The 20,024-nt window shown below is 35.7% G+C and overlaps 1 protein-coding gene across 1 annotated transcript in view; it reads right to left on the bottom strand.

Moving 5' to 3' along the window:
* LOC122809551 (urokinase plasminogen activator surface receptor-like) overlaps positions 1 to 20,024 on the bottom strand; it is a 481,166-nt gene that overhangs the window by 270,409 nt on the left and 190,733 nt on the right. Inside the window, exon 3 of the mRNA XM_044081133.1 lies at positions 13,853 to 14,002. Within this exon, the coding sequence (XP_043937068.1) occupies positions 13,853 to 14,002 (150 nt within the window). The remainder of the gene's footprint in view (positions 1 to 13,852; positions 14,003 to 20,024) is intronic.

Raw genomic sequence — 20,024 nt, forward strand, 5'->3', positions numbered from 1 at the left:
CACCTTCAATCTCCACCCTGTCCCCACATCCTTTATCTGTACCATCCTTCAAAAACTCAAACCCTCTAGCCCCTCATCTGACTTCTTACCTTCAAAATATCTTCAAATAGCAGCTAAAGTTATTGCTTACCCTGTCTCTATCCTAATAAATAGAACCATTAATGAAGGTACGATCCCAGCCATCTGGAAAGTCGCTCATATCATCCCACTACATAAAGGAGGCAACTCCACAGAACTTTCCAACTTTTGCCCAATTGCCCTACTCTCTCCTATTGCTAAAATAATGGAAAAATGCATCCACTGTCAACTATTAGACCACCTTCTCCAAAATAGCCTATTAGCCAGCTCTCAGCACGGCTTTTGACCTTTCCATAGCACCACTACTGCCCTCCTTTCCTTCTGTGATCACATTAACAAAAATCACAACAATAACACCCTGTCCTCTGCTATCTTTATTGATCTTTCAAAAGCATTCGATAGGTTAACCATCAGCTACTGTTGAATATTCTTAAGACCCTGTCATTTGATAGTCAAGCACTCCAGTGGTTCAAGTCCTATCTAGACAACAGGCAACAGCCAGTGCTTTGGAATAACACTCTTTCCTCTAACTTAGCTGTCACCCTTGGTGTACCTCAAGGATCCATTTTGGGCCCCCTTCTATTCTCTATCTTTATAAACAATCTATCTATTAGTATCCCCCAAGCTGTAACAATACAATACAATACGCTGATGACTCCACTTTAATATCCTCAGCCACAGGGCCTTCTGAACTGCAGTTCCTCACCCAAAATACCTTTGAACTTGTAGAATGGTTTCTCCAGCGGTGTCTCCTCCTTAACCCCAAAAAAGACAAAACTATTGCTATTTACACATACACAAAAGTCCACCCCACTTCACTTCTCTATCAATTCAAAAAATGGTACAGTTATATCTCCTGACACTACCACCAAGCTCTTAGGAGTAACTATTGACCACAGCCTTAATTATGATGCTCATATCAACACCACAATAAAATCAGTAAACCAAAAACTAGGCTCCCTCTATAAAATTAAGCCTTTCCTTACTCTCATAGCTAGAACTACTATTGAACACACCCACCTTATCTCAACTCTCTTTTATGCTTCTCCTATATATGCAAATCTATCCAAAACCAACCTCCACAAGCTGTCAATTTCCTACAATAATATTGCTAGATTTGCCACCAGCTCCCCTTTTAGAACATACCACAGTGACAAAATCTGAATCAATTGGGTTGGCTTGTATTGAATAATCAAATCTTATTCCATCAACTGATTATTGCCCATAAAACCCTTTATCACCCAGATAAAACACCAATTCTCACAAGTCTAATCAGCCCATATAAAAATCTTTCAAACCTGCGCTCAGCTAATAAACTTCTTGTATCTGGACATAAACCCAACAATAAAGCAGGAGATTCCCTTTTCTCTAACACTGTGGGGAGAAGTTGGAACCTACTTCCTAGTGAACTTACATCTCTGTCCTCTACTACACTTTTCAAAAAGAAACTCAAATCACACCTTACCAGCCACTGGCTATATCCCTATACTAACCCTGACTAAGACTTTCTCTGTCTATTTTCATCTTTATCAGTTTTTCCTATACTATTACTTACTTTATTGCCACTTTAAGCCCTCTACCTTCTAGTTGTACTTATTGTACCCAGGAAAGCCAGAACTGACATCTCTCTGTCTCTTTTATGACTCCCCTCCCCCACTAACTCTCCAATACTATTTTTAACTAGTCTGTTCTCATGTTACTTTCTCTTAACCTTGAGCTGGGAATCAAAAAGGGTTATCTTAACTCATGTTTGTTCTACATGTTCTACTGTATTCCATGTATGCTAAATTGCCTTGTAACACCTGTGTTTTGTCTGTCAAGATATTTGTAACTTTAATGTTCAGCAACTGAAGTTTTAATGTTCTGTTTCTTTATCTGTTTTATGTGGAGCTTTTCTCCCCGGGCCTCTACTGAAAATGGACATATATCCAGTTAAACTAGCCCAGACAACAAATGTAAAATAAATAAATAAATAATATCTGTTTGAGTTTAGTCCAATATTTGTATATAAGATTTAGGTTTATGAGTTTAGAACAGTATCCATTTGAGCTTTGTACTATTTGTATATACATCCTACCTTTATTCCTAGCCTCTAGCTAGATATTGGTATATCTGTTCATTACTATGTTACATATTGTAGCTATATCTAATGATTATTGCAGTATGTATTATTTGCTATTGTATGTATATTCAGTTGTTCTTCATGTACTCTGCTGCTCATTTATTGTTCTGTGGAGCATTTCTCCCTGGGCCTTTGCTGAAAAAGGACCTGTGTCCAGTTGGAATTTCCTGGTAAACAAATGTAAATAAACAAATAAATAAATGAATAATATGTATATACTAGGCATGTGTGTGCATGTGTGTGCGTGTGTGCGTGTGTGCGTGTGTGCGTGTGTGTGTGTGTGTGTGTGTGTGTGTGTGTGTGTGTGTGTGTGTGTGTGTTTTGGGGGTGGGTTGAGCATTATTGTCTGCCTCTGCCAATCAGAAATATGGGGACCAGATCCGGCATGAATTTCTAATTTCCCATCGACTGGTCAAGCTTATGCTTAAATAGAGTTAGAGATGGACTCTGCTTCACATGTATGTGGATCTTCTATAATACATATCTGTCTCACCAACATATCTTATTTATGTCACAAGCAAAATTTAAATCCTTGGCACTGTTGGTTCTGATGCTGTTTATTTTGTGGATACGCAAAACGTCCATCAGAGCTGGATCCAAGGACGCTGAGGATTATAAAGTGTTTATGTCTACAATAGCTAAAGAATGGCAAAGATTTTGTCAAAATTGATAGATATTGATCAGTATGTTTTGTCTGTGGGGTTGCGTGGGTACGGGTGGGGGGTGGGCAAACATTTGACAATCTTAACAGAACAATAAAGATCCAAAGAGAAGCAGAATGTATGAAAATACTGCTGTTGATGCAGAGAAGGCATTCAATAGAGTAAACTGTGATTTTATGAGTAAGGCAATGGAAGCACTTGCATTCCATGATACAATAATAAGGTTAATTACAAGGATATATGAGTGATCAGAGGCAAAATTTAAAATAGGAGGGCTCCTATTTGACAAGTTATGTCCAAACAGAGGAACCAGGCAGGGGTGTCCTCTTTCCCCTTTGTTATTTGCTTTACACTTAGAGCTATTGGCAAAGAAAATAAGGGACTCAAAAATTCAAGGATACAGTTGGTATGTTAATCAAGAAAAGCTGGCTTTATTTGCAGATAATATTGTACTTGAAAACCAGAAAAGGACATCTCATTGTTGTGGAACATTTTGAAACCATATCAAGTATTTTTAGGATATAAAATTAATGAAGCTAAGTCAAGACTATAACTGTAAACTATGTACCCACACATGAACAGGTTCAGCAATACCCATATTTATGGTGACATGATAAAATAAAATATTTAGGAGTACGGGTTAAAAAGAATTTTGTTATAGCAGTTAAGGATATGTAGGAAGAGACTAAACAAAACTACAAAAACTGAGAAACTGGAAGCTCTTGTGTATTGACATGAATAGCAATATATAAGTGGTGAAAATGTTTTTAGTCCCTTTAGTTTTATATACAGGCCAGGCATATTTTTACCAACCAGAGTAGAAGTTGTGGACAATAATTTATAAAGAGTTGAAAGAATTTAACTGGGAGGGATACAGGCCAAGGATGAAGTTGGATAAGTTAATCCTTTCAATAGAGCAAGGCGGTTTAGAATTAACTAATTTGAAGGGATATTTTAGAGCTAAACAGTTAAGGCTCGTATACATAACACAAGCAGGAAGCTATAATTCAAAGTGGAAAGGGATGATGATGATGAAGAAGCAGGGAGAAAGTCAAGAAATAAGGAAAAGGTGGGATTTTGGATGTTAATCCTAAATGAAAACAACAGTCATACAGAATATTATATTCATAAAGTGACAGAACGTTTTGCCAGAATTACACCAACACAAGAATGGAGAAAGAAGATTTTGCTGATAAGGATGACTTCAATAAGCCATACAGAAAGTAAGATGAAAGGCAAAGACGTGGCAAATCAAACACAAATAAAAACAAAAATCCACTTGCTGTACTGGGACTGGAAGGAATAAATGTGAGCAACTAAGCATAACACAAGTTTATTGATGAAGTCCTTTGGATGAAAAGCGGATAAATAAACTTGTATTATACTTAATTTCTCACATTTGTTCCTTCCAATCTCAGTACAGCAACTGGCTTTTTTATTTATAGGGATACAGAGAATAGGCATGAGATGGATGGAATTTGCTGAAGAAAACTGGCTAAGAAACCAAGATATTGGGACCAAATAACTAAAGACAGAAAGGTAATAAAATGGGAATAGGCCAAGAGGACATATGGATTGCAGACTAGAGACTGCCTTCCCTATCAAGGATCAATATCGGAGTATAGGCAGAGAGAAAGGGATATGGGAATCCTAAGTGAAATACCTGTTCTGATAGAGTTTTTAGATGAATCTAGAACAGAAGCTGCAATTAAAAAGGAGTATATAAAATATTGAACAATAACTACAGGAATCAATCCAAGGAGGTTAGAAAAGATTGGGAAGAGAGATTGGATAAGAAATTTGCAAATAAATAATGGAAGGATATATGTATGGTTCCCAAATATGCAACACAGTCTAGAAGATTTAGAATTTTTCTTGGAAGTGTTTGCATAGGTATTTTTAAATCCCATGCAGACATTAAAGAATTTTAATTCAAGTAGATGCCAAATATTGGAGGTACGATGGGGATGAAAGAGATAATTGGGAATATATGATCATATAACCTAAGCAACATACATAAATTATTCAATTCCTGTTTTTTTTTTTATTAAACAAGAAACATCTTTATTAAACTATCACTTACGACATAAGCAATCATACATTTATATAAGTAAAAACAAACCACATTGACACAATCCTAGTTGCAAGCATTTTACATCACATTCTACACTCCCAGTTGCAAATATTATACATCACTCATAATCTACCCAGTCATTTTCAGTCACAAACATTACATAGCTCATAATTCCTGTCTTCTTTTAAACCTCATTCCTCCCCTGTATGTACTGTTCCCACAATTCCCATTTCCTATGTAGTTTGCTCCTAGTCTTTTCTAAAAATCACAGTTCCAGTAAAGCCTTCAACCTTTCAGCACAATAAATCTGGACAAAGTCAGAACTAATGGGGGGGCAAAGGCCCAGAAATAGGGACACATTTTAAATATTGCTCCTATAAGCTTAGAAAGATGCTAGAATAACAGGTTGTGTATTATTATGAATTTTATGAAGGATTTGAAGTCTGAATCTCAAGTGTCTGTCATTATTTAGTATTATTCTATCATTTCAATCCTCAATGATTTTCCAGAAAACAGCAAATGTTAGGAGGAACAGACCAAAAATATGAGGCAAAAATCTGGACATTCTGCAAAAATCTGTACAGTTGAGAGGTATGGTTGCTGTTATCTCTAGTAGTATATTCACTACTTCTAGTATAGTTGGCTTAGATTTTGATTTCAATTTTCTAGTAATTGGGAGTGTAATGAGTTGGCAGACTTTAAAAATTCCCTACAGAATATTTTGTCAGAAAAATTGGGTGAGCAAATTTTTAGAACTGGGATACAGGAACTGAATTGCATAGACATTGTAAAGCCTTGTTAAGTTTATTTCTGGTAGCTGTGAAAAATCAATTACTAGAAAATGAAAACCAAAGTCTAAATCAACTGTATTTGAAGTATCAAATGTTGTAACAGAGATAAAGAACTGGAAGTGGAATCTTTAGAAAAAAGGTAGGAGCAAATAGCGTGGAAAAATGGAAACTGTGGGAACAGTACATGCATAATAATAATAATAATAATGTTATTTGTTAACCAGATAGGCCCACTGGACTCACAGTCCCTTTTCAGGGGTGACCCGGGAGCAGTGTCTGGTTAAGTAACTTGCTCAAAGTCACACAGCAGACAAATGTGGGCTGAAGGAATCCAACCCTCTACCATTGGAACTAGAGGTCCTAACCTTAATCTCTGCACCAACCGCCAGACTGTTTTGTAAAAGAAGTAAGGTTTAAAGAAAGACAGAAATTGAACAATTTATGTAATGTTGGACTAACGATAGTTACACAAAAGAATATATGTGATGTATAACGTTTGTTAATGGGAATATTTTAATACAGTTTGTTTTCTTTTATACAAATGTATGTTTGCCTATGTCTTAAGTGATAATTCAATAAAGGTGTTAAAAAAATGTTACATAGGACAAGGTAGCAACAGATGGTTATAAGGCTAGGCCTGTGTGAGATATCAGGGATGTGAGAGGAAGAGGAACGAAGTTGGCCGCACACAGCCTGAGATATCTGCACAACTAGATGTACAATCCAGAAGAGTACAGGAAAGGTAACTGTTGAAAAATTGCATTATGACAAATATGACTGGGCTAATAAGATGTAGGCAAAAATATAAATACAGACATTTCTTGTAATGTCTCTGTGAATTGATAAAGATAATGTTTCAATCTGCTACAAAAGGGGGAATGTAAGTTCCATAGTTACACACTACGTATTGTTTATAAGGCATCATTGCTATTAGTATAGATGGTTAACATTACTGAGATACACCTCTGTTCCAAACACATCACCTTTTCAGCCTTACTACAAGCTATTTCCAACTATAGGACCATGAAAATAAAACACTGCTGAATAGTTAACTACCTAATCACACTTTTTGTGTTTCCAGGGTTTTTGTAACTCAAACAATCTGCTGGTGAGGGGCCAGGAAGCATGGCGATACCTTGGTGGCCACGCCTGTCTATATATTCAAAGCAGCAGTGTGTCTGTGGTGTTAGAGGAAGTTGGAGTCAATGTGAAGTAAAACCCTAAACGTAATGTTTTATCTTTCCAGGGTCTAGCCATAGCTCATTCTCTTAGTGAGGGGGCTAGGAAAGATTCACAGCATCTCGGCAATTACTCCTGTCCTCATAGTCACAGCAGCAATTTGGGATATTACAAGGATATGAAGTTTCTATGAGGTAGTTTTTCTTTCTCATGTCTGCCTTGTAACTGATGAGGGGTTAGGAAGTATACTGACTTCTTGGTGAGCAACTGTGGAAATCAGTTTGTTTTGTGTGTGTGTGTGTGTGTGTGTGTGTGTGTGTGTGTGTGTGTGTGTGTGTGTGTGTGTGAGTGTGTGTGTGTGTGTTATTGTGAGCATGAGGCTTTCTCTCTATACAGGTACACATGTGTATATGGATGACCATGTGTTTTTGATTGTCCATATACATACACACACAAACAGAGGGTCAGTACTGAATCATTAATTTGAAGGGACATGGAGATTCAGTATAGTGATCACAAGCCATTTAACTTCTACCCATCAAACTACTGTAAAAATACATAAATTGTAAGTGTTTTGTGGGGGTGGCAAGCCCCCCCATGCCTCCCATGTCGCGGCTGCTACCCCAGACTAGCACAGTTCTAAACATAACAATTCCAAAAACTGCACAACTGTGGGGATAGGAAGGAATACTGTTACGCATTTTTGTTCCTGTACAACACTATAACGTTCCAACATATAAAAAAAAAATTGTTAGTGCATTTTTTTCTGCTAAACCAAACACTGATATTTGCAAAAGGAAGTGAAACACAGAGCAACACAGATGACTTATATGGAAGTGCAGAGAAAATAACTAGCTGTTAGTATCACAGTGTTATGTGTTTTTTCCTTCACCTGCTTTCCTTTCATTCTGTATTAGCCATGGAGTACACAGTAGTGGCTGAGCTCTTTGTGGACAACATTTAAGGCTTTAGTTTTAACTCATGTGAGTTCTTCATGATCCAGGTCTTGCATATCATAAAGAGCTACTAGTGCCTTATCATCCTTCACTATTAAAGTACTGTGTCAGTGAGAGGCTAATTGTTCCTAGGATGTATCTTAAAGTTTCTAGGATGCATCAATCACCAGCCAGGACCATTTCCCAAAGGATTCATTGCCATTTTGCCTTCAACTGTGTGCTACACAAGTTAGCCTATGAAGTCCAAGAAGGCTTAATTATTTCCGAGTGTAGGTTATAATGGAACATCTTTGAAAATGTAATGGTTTTATTTTTATTAAAGATACTTATTGCAATGATTGCTTTTGATTTTTTCAAGTTTATTACAAACATGTTAATGAAGTATATTTCAGAAAATACAGTTTAATATTGAAGTGCTCATTTATTTACTCTTGTCTATGCCTGATACCAGACATTCATTTGTTTTGCTTTTTTGTAGTCTTACTGTATTTTTGTTTTTCTATCTGGGAGGATTTATGATTTGTTCGCATCAAACTCTTTTCCTTCTTTTAATAACATATTTATAGCCTTCCTATCTTTCTAAAGTCTAGGTATTTTGTATTATACAATGTTGAAATTATAATATTTTCATTGTTTTTCATTCCAACATATTCATAGTTCATATTTCTGATAGACATGTTAAAACATATCTATTCTAATTTCACACATGGCTCAATTATTTTAACATACCAGCTGTAGACTAAAACTATATCCTTGTCTTGGTGGTTGCCTAGACAGTAACAGGACTGGAAAAAATATCCCTGGTAGAGAAGTAGAAGCCCTTTCCAGAGACTGAGATTTCAACAATTTTAAAAGATGGATTAATACAAGACTGTGATGATATGGATAACAAGGGAAACTGTGATCCAGGTTATCCAAGTTCACAAATGGCCTCCCACTACCCAGAAATGCCATCAAAGAGAATTTAAAGAAGAAGCATTCAGTCTGAGCTGAACCAAATCCTCTTTATATTGAAATTCAATACCTTTTCACTGTATGTGCACACACATATGCACTGCTTTAGGCAGAGAGTATAGTTGTATAAGTAACCATAACAGCAGATGTTCAAAAAAATCACTGCTGCAGTAGCCTTAAGCAATATAGGAATTCCAAGGATCATACCCAGCAGGCTAGCTTTCAAAGCTTTAGGGCTCCTTCCACACTCCCTAGCCATTAGTATGCATGAGGAATGCAGAGAAAACCAATGGCTAGAGCATCATATACTTCAGAGTGTTCTTGCCTTAAAACAAAAGCAGGCTAGAACCCTGTGCAAATAGCTACGCCAACATGGTCATGGCCCAATGGGAGAATGATCATGTGTTGAATGGAAAAAATAGATTCTTTAAGTATATTAGCCTATATAATAGGTTTGTTGATGACATTTATATGCTGTGGCTGGGAGATGAAGAGGAGTTATTATGTTTTCTGGATGTTATATATATATATATATATATATATATATATATATATATATATATATATATACATAGTACCACTTCCTTTTTGAAATCTTCGATCAAATATTCACCCGATGAGATAGAGTTCCTGGACATGAAGGTTGTTAGACTACCAGATATGGCATCTGACACCATGTTATATAGGAAGGAGTGTTATAGGAACTCCCTACTCCATAGGACTAGTGTGCACCCCTAATATGTATATTGTAATATCATCAAGGGCAGGGCATACGAGCATCTAGACTTAATGCTCGAGATTCTGGGTTCCAGGATGAATTGGCTGTTTTAGAACACAATTTTAAGGAGAGGGGATATAAAAGCAGGGAAGTGGAAGTTGGACTTAATGCTAGTCTCCATCTTAGATCTGATAGAGGGAGACCATACTTTTCTGGGAAATATAGGGAAGAGAATTTAGAACAGAAAGAGGAATGTCTTAGATGCTTCAGCTTGCCAATAACATATTACATTAATGTGAATGATGTTACTGCTGTTATTAAGAAGCATTGGCCAGTTCTGTTAATGGATGTGAGGATTAGGACTATTGTGGGTGATGAACCTGCTTTTGTTTTTAAAAATAAAAAGAATCTTAAGCGGCTGCTTTGCTACCCCGATAGAGTTAAGGAGAGTAGGGATGGGATTGAAATAAATGGCACATTTCCATGTGGAGGATGTAAATATTGCACATATATTGAGACAGATAATGTTTTTGTGAACCCTGATAATGGCAGGAGATTTTATTTTAAAGTCTCTGCTAGCTGTGACACAAGAGATGTTATTTACTTAGCGCATTGTGTCACATGCTCTTTATTCTATGTGGGGAAGAGCAATCGGAAGTTTAAGGAGCATATAAGGGAACACCTTTATTCCATTAATATGAAGTACATGTCAAATGCTCTAGCGCAACATGTAGTGGAGAAGGGAGCTGAGCATAAGTTCAAGTTTAGAGTTATTGATAGGGTTTTTGAAACCCTGAGAATGGGTGATATTATGAATTGTACAGAAACTCTGGAACTTGAGTGGATTGTCAGGATGCAAGTGCACAAAGGGTTGGGACTAAATGAGAATGTCCGTCTTAAACCTGTATTGATAGCACTCAGGTTTTTTAGGTGAATAGTTTAAATTCTTTTGTTATATATGAATGCTTTTTACAATATGTTCTTGCTGTATGTATTTGTACCTTTAAATGAAAAAGGGTGTGTGAGTCAATTTGGCTCATGATTGGTAGGGTATGTAGTATTTAAGCTGCTTCTGTTGTGAATATGGTGGATCTGATTAAGCAGAGTTTTTATTTTCTGTGAAAGTGCTTATCCTTGTTTACCTGTGGAATAAACTACAACAGATTTTACCTACCTGTGTTGTTCTTGGTGCAACACTTTTGTGGACTGTGTTTATACATTTTTTGGCTGTTTGTTGCACTTGGTTTACCTGAGTTGGGCATAGCTGTGTTTCTAAATAAATAAAATATTCCAACCTTGGCAAAAGTAGCAAAAATAAAGGGGTGGAGGGAGGGAATGGCTGCTGCACCCTAGTCAAACATATACTATTCAGGTAAGTTTACTTACAAAACTGTCCTATGTTCATTATTAGATGACTGCTGTAGTGGCCTTAGGTCCAGGATCCCTTGGAGAATAGTTCTAGCAAAGGTTGCTCTATACTTAGGAAAATAATTTAGTGTATAGTGCTTGATAAAGATGTGCACCAAAAAACTATTTGTTGTTAGAACCCACCTAGTTCCAAAAAATCCACTGCAGTAGCCAGGTCTTTAGTAGACTGGGTTCTGGCCTTTCCTGGAAGTGATTTTCTTTGTTGGAGAATAGCAAAAAATAATAAACCAGGCAATGATTTAGAAATTGTCTGTTTAGACACTGGGTTGCCTTTTCGTCTTACTTTCATAAGAGACAAATCATTGATCTGAAGTCCCAAAGGATTTTGTTCTGTCAATATGGTACCCAAATTGCCTATGGAGTTGTGATTGGAAATGGTCTATGGATCGGTCTGTCTACATGGTTTTCAAATAGAAATAAATTAAAGAAACGTGCAACCAAAATGTGAAGAATTATTTCCCTACTTTTTGGGCTCTGGAAAAAACAGGGAGATAAATAGCCTAGCTAAGTGTAAATACTGAAACAACCTTAGACATAAAAGAAGGCTATGTTCCCAAAGTCACCCCATTTTTGTGAAATATGAGGTAGGGATGACTTGCCATAAGAGTTTGTAACTCAGGTACTCTTCCCATAGAAGTCGTTTTCTGGGACTAAGCACTTCAAATTAGCCTCATGATCTGGTTCTAAAGTAATAATAAAATAGAGTCCAAGAAGGATCATTGGTCTATCAGGTGAGTGAATATGTAACACCCCTTTCAAATACTGTTTCACAAAAGATATGGTAGAATGTTATGTAGGGGGAGGGGGTCCAGGGCAGACAAACAAAATGACTGAGAGATAAATCTGGATAAATGAATAATAAAAGCCAGAGGATAACAATTCACAAAAATATTTAATAATCACAAGAGTCTGAACCTTAAAAAGATCTTGGTTCTCAAACTGGCACCAAATTGAAAATACTTTCCACTTAATCGTATATGATTTTCTAGTAGCATAATTCTTTGCCTCCTTTAATTGCCTACTACACTTCCTCAGAAAAAGGTGCCTAAAAGGTATTAAAATTCCATCATTCACACTTTCAAGTGAAGATGTTGAACAGTGGGGTGTATCAACTTCTGTCCTGTGTAAGTTAGTCCATTCTGTGAGGACGCTTGTGGTAATTGCCCTTAGACATTTTCAAAAGGAGGGAGGTCCACTGTTTTCTTGCTCACAATTACCTCTGGAGAGTCCTTCTGAATGTTGAGGAGAGCTCTAGTTATCAGAGGAAAAATTGAAAAAAAAAACATTCAGAAACATTTCCATCTAGACTGTCCTAGACTAAATGCTGCTACTCAGACTGGGAATCGGAATCTAATAATGAATAGACGTTCTTCCTCTTCTGAGGAAGATAGTCATTTCAACAATCATTCACAATCCACCCAGTTATTTGTTCTAGATGTGTAAAAAATAATGTCTGGACGTTTTCTAGGAGACCCCCACTACCATCAACATAAAAAGAGTGGCTGGATGGCCAGTGTCTGCCCTGGCAGAAAGGCTACTCAGTGTGGATTAGCAAATGAGCATCCCTGGTACTTTCCTTGAAGCCTGCAAGGGTGATACTGCCTTCCATTCCCTAGTAAAGGCAACTCTATAGCCACAGAGGATAGGCCCGACTCCCAGTTCATAGTGGTATCTCAAGGAGCAATGCCACAGGGATATGGAGAAGAAGATGAGTGTTCTGAGGAACAACTGATGACCACAACAGAGTCATCCATTTGTGTTTGAGACAAGAAGGACGCTGCCTTGATGACTGAAGGCTGCTGCACTTTTTTTTTTCTTCTTGTGGCTTGGGAAAGATGAGCAAGTGTTAGTGAGACCCAGGTCTATGCCCTGGCTTTAAATGCTGTCTCTCTGTCATATGCAGTGGATAAATTTGCCCTATCACCTTTAGCCCCAGTGGTCTAATAGATAAAGCATTGGCTTCCTAAGCTGGGAATTGTGGGTTCGAGTCCTTTCTGGGGTGATATAATCTCGGGTTGTGGGAGGCTGTCTTAATATTTAAAGTGCTTACTTTATAGACAAAAGGTGCAGAGTTTGATTCTCACATGGGGTAATTCGCTAGGCTTAAAATGGCCCACAAAGGCAGTTAGCCTAGCAGTAGACTTTTCCTCACAAAATTTATTAAAAATTCACAAAAGAGTTAGGGAATTGCCACAGAGACTCAGGACCAGTTTGCAGCAGAGTATAATGTCTGATAAATGGTCAACAGAGAAGGGTTGGTCTGCATTTATTTTTTTATTGAAAATACCATGAAAGACCACCCTGTCCAATAAAAGTACAAGCCCTTCAGAAATGTTCTGTAGTAAAATATAGTTAGCTTTGTAAGAAAAGCACTATTTTACACAGGAATTCCCTAAGAGAAGTCTCACCAATAAAACTGAAACTCTGAGGTAAAATGCTCCAATGACATGTTTCAGTGTGCAGAAATGCCCTAAATCAAATATGCAACTAAATATAAACACTTTCTTTTTTCTAACAAATGTGGAAGGTATTCCCCAATAAGGACCATATCTACCCAGATATGAAGCAGAGCTAGCCGACTGTTGATCTGCTGAAACAGGTAGAGACACGCACTGTTCTTTGCACAAAGGTTCTGAAGCATTTGGCGTCCCAGACACCAACTTTCTTCTTCATCCCTCATGCATATGATGGTTACGGCACATGGTAGGAGCCCTAATTCTATGGAAAGCTGGCTGGGTCCAATCCTTAACAGGACATCCCATATTGCTTAAGACTACTGCAGAAATGATCTAATGGTGCACATCAACACTGATTAGATTCCAACTACCTACTTTGATTTAGTATGTGCAAAGACCATCATTCCTCCCAGTATTGCTAATATTATTCTTACTTTGAATGGCACCAGCATTGCAGAAATCATACTCGCAGCATGTGGATGTTGCATAGATAGCCTGATACCCGGTGTACAGTGTTGTATTCTGACCACACTCCAATCCTGTAGAACAGCTTTTCATGAGGTAATCAGTAGTTATTCCACCTGCTATAGAACACAAAAAAGATCTAATCAGCAGAATGCAGTAATGGAACCATCCAGCTTCCTCTTCCTATAGTCATTGGTAAAAGCTGAGCATGTATTTGACAGTAATAATGTGGTAACAATTCACTTAGACTCTCAGGGTAATGCATATACACATGCACATCATTTAAGGTCATGTGCATTCATAGTTGCAAATACAAACAACTGACAGCAAAAACAATAAAATGTTCAAAAAGTTAGTATACAACGTGATAGCCTCAAAGTGAAAAGAGATGTAAGCATCATCTACAGGAAAAGATGCAAGACTCTTGCAGTACACATAAAGGAAAACAAAATGAAAAACAGCTTATCCCAAAGAAACATTTGTTAAAAATGTTCTTAAAATAATAATAAAACACAATAGGTAACATGGGCCTTATCGGACCCCAATAGAGTTCTCTGTATGGAAAAGTACAGTCCCATTAAAGACTGTGTAGCCTGCACAGTTACAACATTTGATACATTATGTTCTTTTCCTCTGATTTTATCTTTGCCTGTCTTCTCTACAGTTACTCACAAAATCTTACTGCTCAATATCTGAGTTGTTTGGCTTCTGCTACATACCTACAATCAACTGTATTACTAGCTGAGTTAAGTACAAACTTGCAGTGTTAAAGATTGCACTGCATTTTATTTTTCTGTCTATGTAATTGTTTCATTGAATATTGTGGTCTGTGTCTCTCTGTAGTTATTTATTTTTCTATTTAATTATTTCACAGAATACTGTGGTCTCTCTCTCTGTGTCTCTCTGCAGTAAGTGGGAGCTATTGTGTTTCACTTCATTGATATTCAGTGTTAAACTCTCAGCCTACAGGGTTTCTCTGTATTTATAAGTGTTAGTCACATATCTTTCAATTTATTACTGCTCAATATCTGAGTTGTTTGGCTTCAGCTACATACCTGCAACCAACTGCATTACTAGCTGAGTTAAGTACAAACTTGCAGTTTTAAAGATTGTACTGCATTTTATTTTTTCTATTTAATTGTTTCATTGAATATCGTGGTCTGTGTTTCTCTGTAGTTATTTATTTTTCTATTGAATTGTTTCATAGAATACTGTGGTCTCTCTCTCTCTCTGTCTCTCAGCAGTAAGTTGGGGCTATTGTGTTTCACTTCATTGATATTCAGTGTTAAACTCTTAGCCTAGAGGGTTTTTCTGTATTTATAAGTGTTAGTCACATATCTTTGAATTTATTACTGCTCAATATCTGAGTTGTTTGGCTTCTGCTACATACCTCCAATCGACTGCATTACTAGCTGAGTTAAGTACAAACTTGCAGTGTTAAAGACTGTACTGCATTTTATTTTTCTATTTAATTGTTTCATTGAATATTGTGGTCTGTGTCTCTCTGTCGTTATTTATTTTTCTGTTTAATTGTTTCAAAGAATACTGTGGTCTCTTTCTCTCTCTCTCTCTCTCTCTCTCTGTCTCTCTGCAGTAAGTAGAGGCTATTGTGTTTCACTTCATTGATATTCAGTGTTAAACTCTTAGCCTAGAGGATTTCCCTGCATTTATAAGTGTTAGTCACATATTTTTTAATTTATTACTGCTCAATATCCAAGTTGTTTGGATCTGCTACATACCTACAATCAACTGCATTACTAGATGAGTTAAGTGCAAACTTGTAGTGTTAAAGACTGTACTGCATTTTAGTTTTCTATTTAATTGTTTCATTGAATATTGCAGTCTGTGTCTATCTGTACTTACTTATTTTTCTATTTAATTGTTTCATAGAATACTGTGGTCTCTCTCTCGCTCTCTCTCTCTCTGTCTCTCTGCAGTAAGTGGGGGCAATCATGTTTCACTTCATTGATATTCAGTGTTAAACCCTTAGCCTAGAGAGTTTCTTTGTATTTATAAGTGTTAGTCAAATATCTTTGAATTTATTACTGCTCAATATCTGAGTTGTTTGGCTTCTGCTACATACCTACAATCAACTGCATTACTAGCTGAGTTAAGTACAAATGTGTAGTGTTAAAGATTGTACTGCATTTTATTTTTCTGTCTATTTAATTGTTTCATAGAATACTGTGGTCTCTCTCTCTCTCTCTCTCTCTCTCTCTCTCTCTCTCTCCATCTCTCTGCAGTAATTGGGGGCTATTGTGTTTTACTTCATTGATATTCAGTGTTAAACTCTTAGCCTAGAGGATTTTTCTGTATTTTTAAGTGTTAGTCATATATCTTTAAATGTATTACTGCTCAATATCTGAGTTGTTTGGCTTCTGCTACATACCTACAATCAACTGCATTACTAGATGAGTTAAGTACAAACTTGCAGTATTAAAGACTGTACTGCATTTTATTTTTCTATTTAATTGTTTCATTGAATATTGTGTTCTGTGTCTCTCTGTAGTGTATTTATTTTTCTTTTTAATTGTTTCATATAATACTGTGGTCTCTCTCTCTCTCTATCTCTCTCTGTCTCTCTCCTGTAAGTTGGGGCTATTGTGTTTCACTTCATTGATATTCAGTGTTAACCTCTTAGCCTAGAGAGTTTCTCTGTATTTATAAGTGTTAGTCACATATCTTTGAATTTATTACTGCTCAATATTTGAGTTGTTTGGTTCTGCTACATACTTACAATCAACTGCATTACTAGCTGAGTTAAGTACAAACTTGCAGTGTTAAAGATTGTACTGCATTTTATTTTTCTGTCTAATTGTTTCATTGAATATTGTGGTCTGTGTCTCTCTGTAGTTATTTATTTTTCTATTTGTTTCCTAGAATACTATGGTCTCTCTCTCTCTCTGCAGTTAGTTTCCCGCACTTCCTCCTTGTTCTTGTTCTGGTATTAATCTTGGTGCCTTCAGAATTGCCCGCCCTCCTGTAAATTTGTGTTTGAACACTTCTCCTGGGTCTTTCTCATTTGCTCACTCAGCCAAGTACAGTGAGATCATATTTTGACTTCAGATACTCCTACCAGTCCCATCTGTTCAGCTCTATTGCAGCTCTATTCCAGTCTAGTGTCACTAGCTCATTCTACCTAATACTGAGAGAACATTTGTGAAGGGCAAGCCACTTAGGTCCTTAATTTTGAATTATCTTCTGTTTCTCTTTTCTCCCTTTCCACTTTACAAAAAAAATTCTAAGCTTGTTTCCTGCATTTCCTGTATATTCCATTTCCTATTTTAATATACTCCATTTATTCCATCACTTCCATCCATATTGCTAAATGATCCAATAAACCTGACTCTACTGTATCACCATCAACAACACTCAAAACCTCTGGTAGTATAAAACAGTACATTTCAGATCCAATTGCTTTTGTTCTATAAGTTAATTGACTTTTATTCCACACAACTATCTTATCACTTCTTGTATATATTAAAATATGTGCCTTTCTTTTTAATTTTCCCTTATATCAATTAATAATGTTCATATTAACCACCACATAACCTAATATTTGATGAAGCAGATTCTCTCTCTCTTTCCTTGTTTTTGTTTATGCATATATAATGCTATATTTCTATTCTCTCCAACTAACATCCACAACAGTTAACCTTCCCATCCATACCAGTGTTACAGCTAATATTGTTACTGTTTTTTTTACCCAATAGAGCCACTCCAAAACAACATTCACTTTCTAAATTCCTTATTATTTTCTACCCCACATTTTTTTCTGTTTGCAGTCTGTCTTCACTTGTTAGAAATCTTACATCCTCTATGAGAATACTATATACATCATATTTAGCACACCATTCCCTAGCCTTCTTACAATATTAATAATATTATTCACATTTACTGAAAGCATTCTAAAATTACTACTTTCCCTTCATTTTGTGTTTAAGGAAAGTATTTTACATTTTTTCTTCAGCCTCAGAATCAGATGTTTCACTATTTTTTATTTACTGCAACACATCTAAAACTACTCCTTACCTTTTCTTTTAATTTTTGGTGATTCATTTTTAAATCTTCTTTTTCTCACCCTTACCCTAGCATCTATCAAATTTCTTTACCTAACATCCTTTACACTACCTTCGCAAACATCTGACTTATCACTTTCAATTTCTTCCTCATTTTTCAACATTCACAGTACAGTTACTTTCATCCTTTTGAAATTCAACATTTATATCTAAGTCATCTTTTTACTCTCTTTTTCATTAGCACCATTAACCCTTATCTCCTACTTCCTCATTAGTTTCAGACATTACAAAAATCTCTTATTCATCCTGATCAGCATTATATTGTTTATTCTTTTTACAATCAAACCACAAATGTCCTTCACTTTTACATATTCTATATTTCTTTTTAAAATTAGTCATCATATGACTTTCTCCCACATTGATTATATCTTATTTTTTTAACTCATTTATCAGCTGCCCATATACCTAATTGTTCCTGTATTACTATAAATATATATAGCACTTGGTATATGCTTTATTACAATTTTTTCATATTTTAAAATGGCATCCACTTCCCACATCCATTCCAAATACCACACTGATCATTAACTTTCTCAGTATCAAAAATTAAATGACATATATATAAAAAATAATTTGTATCATATTTTGAGTCAGTTTCATGTGCATAAAACTGAGCAAACACATTTTAATTGAGTCCCTTGCCTAGAAAATACATATTCATCCATGGGTAACAGTCCTTTTTTCAAAATTAAACAAAAATATTTCTATTAAGTCTTCAGTCTCAAATGTAAAGTCACAAAATATCTATTTCCCCAAATGAATCAAAGATTTAATTATTTTGCTTCAAAACCCAAAGGAAACATTGAATATGTATTATTTCTTCTTTCTTATCCAAACAACAATTTTTTTTCTTTTTAATAAAGTTTATACCTTTTGTTTTTCCAGTTGTATTAACATACAAATTACCAGATTGTATCCCACCTATAACCTTATGTCCGCCCAACTCCCTGTCCATTCAAAAAAACTTTTCCATAATATCCAACCATGAAATCTCAGACTTTTCTCCAGGATCATCTTTGTTTAATAAACCAACCGGTTTTTCATCAGGCAAACCTCCAGAAGCAATTTCTGTTACAGCAACTTCTTCAAAATCCTAAGGTTTAAAGTCAGCTAAATGCTGACTAGTTGTACTGCCCACTTGCTTTACAACAGTTTTCTGTCTGACTGACAGAATCACACTGCTATCACCAACAGAACAACTCTCTTTCCCCATCCATTACTGCACAGCTTCTCTTAACTGCATCCACACCATGAACAGAAGCAGAAAGTACAGTAGCAAAAAAAGTCCCCCCTCACAAAGAAAAGAGTAGGGCTTTTTATTGATATATACATTACATATTATTTACATATTTACATTATTTATATCTATTTACAAATCTCCATACATTATAAACTTCAATTTAAGAATCCCTCCCACTCTTTTATCCACAACCAAAATATTTTCTCCAGAATCTTTGTCAAAGTCTGTTTTCCACTGTATTTAATTTAATTTAGTCTCTCATTTCATATAGTCCATGAAACATAAAATATTATGTCAATTTTCTTTACTTCTTCCTGTTTTTGTGTACCATAACCAAATTCTATTACATCCATATTTATTTGCTCAAATTTTAACACACTTTTCACCATATTATGTTAGCATATTTCTTTCCACAAATTATTAACTCTTTCACATTTCAAAAACACATGCTCAGTAGTCTCAAACTCTCCACATTTATTACATATTCTATCTTGATTTCCTTGTATAGCATACTTACCTTAACTGGCAATTTTCTAATAGAAAATCTCCATAAAAACACATTATATGGTTTCATCTTTTTATGGTTCTTATATCTTATCATTATGACTTTTTTCTTACCTATTTCTAAATCTTTCCATGGGTCAATGCAGTAAAATGCTTTTATGATATTTAAGTACCATTCCTTTCTATTTTTCTAACATATATTATTTTTTTATTTTTATAACACAATTTTGTTTTGGTACTCTCATTTTTTTAATTCACACTGCTTTTACTTCTTTTTTTTAACTTTCATTCCTTCCCACAATTCTTTGTATTTATACT

Source organism: Protopterus annectens, chromosome 8.part0 (assembly GCF_019279795.1).
Source record: "Protopterus annectens isolate FY-2018-M chromosome 8.part0, PAN1.0, whole genome shotgun sequence".
NCBI lineage: Eukaryota > Metazoa > Chordata > Ceratodontiformes > Protopteridae > Protopterus > Protopterus annectens.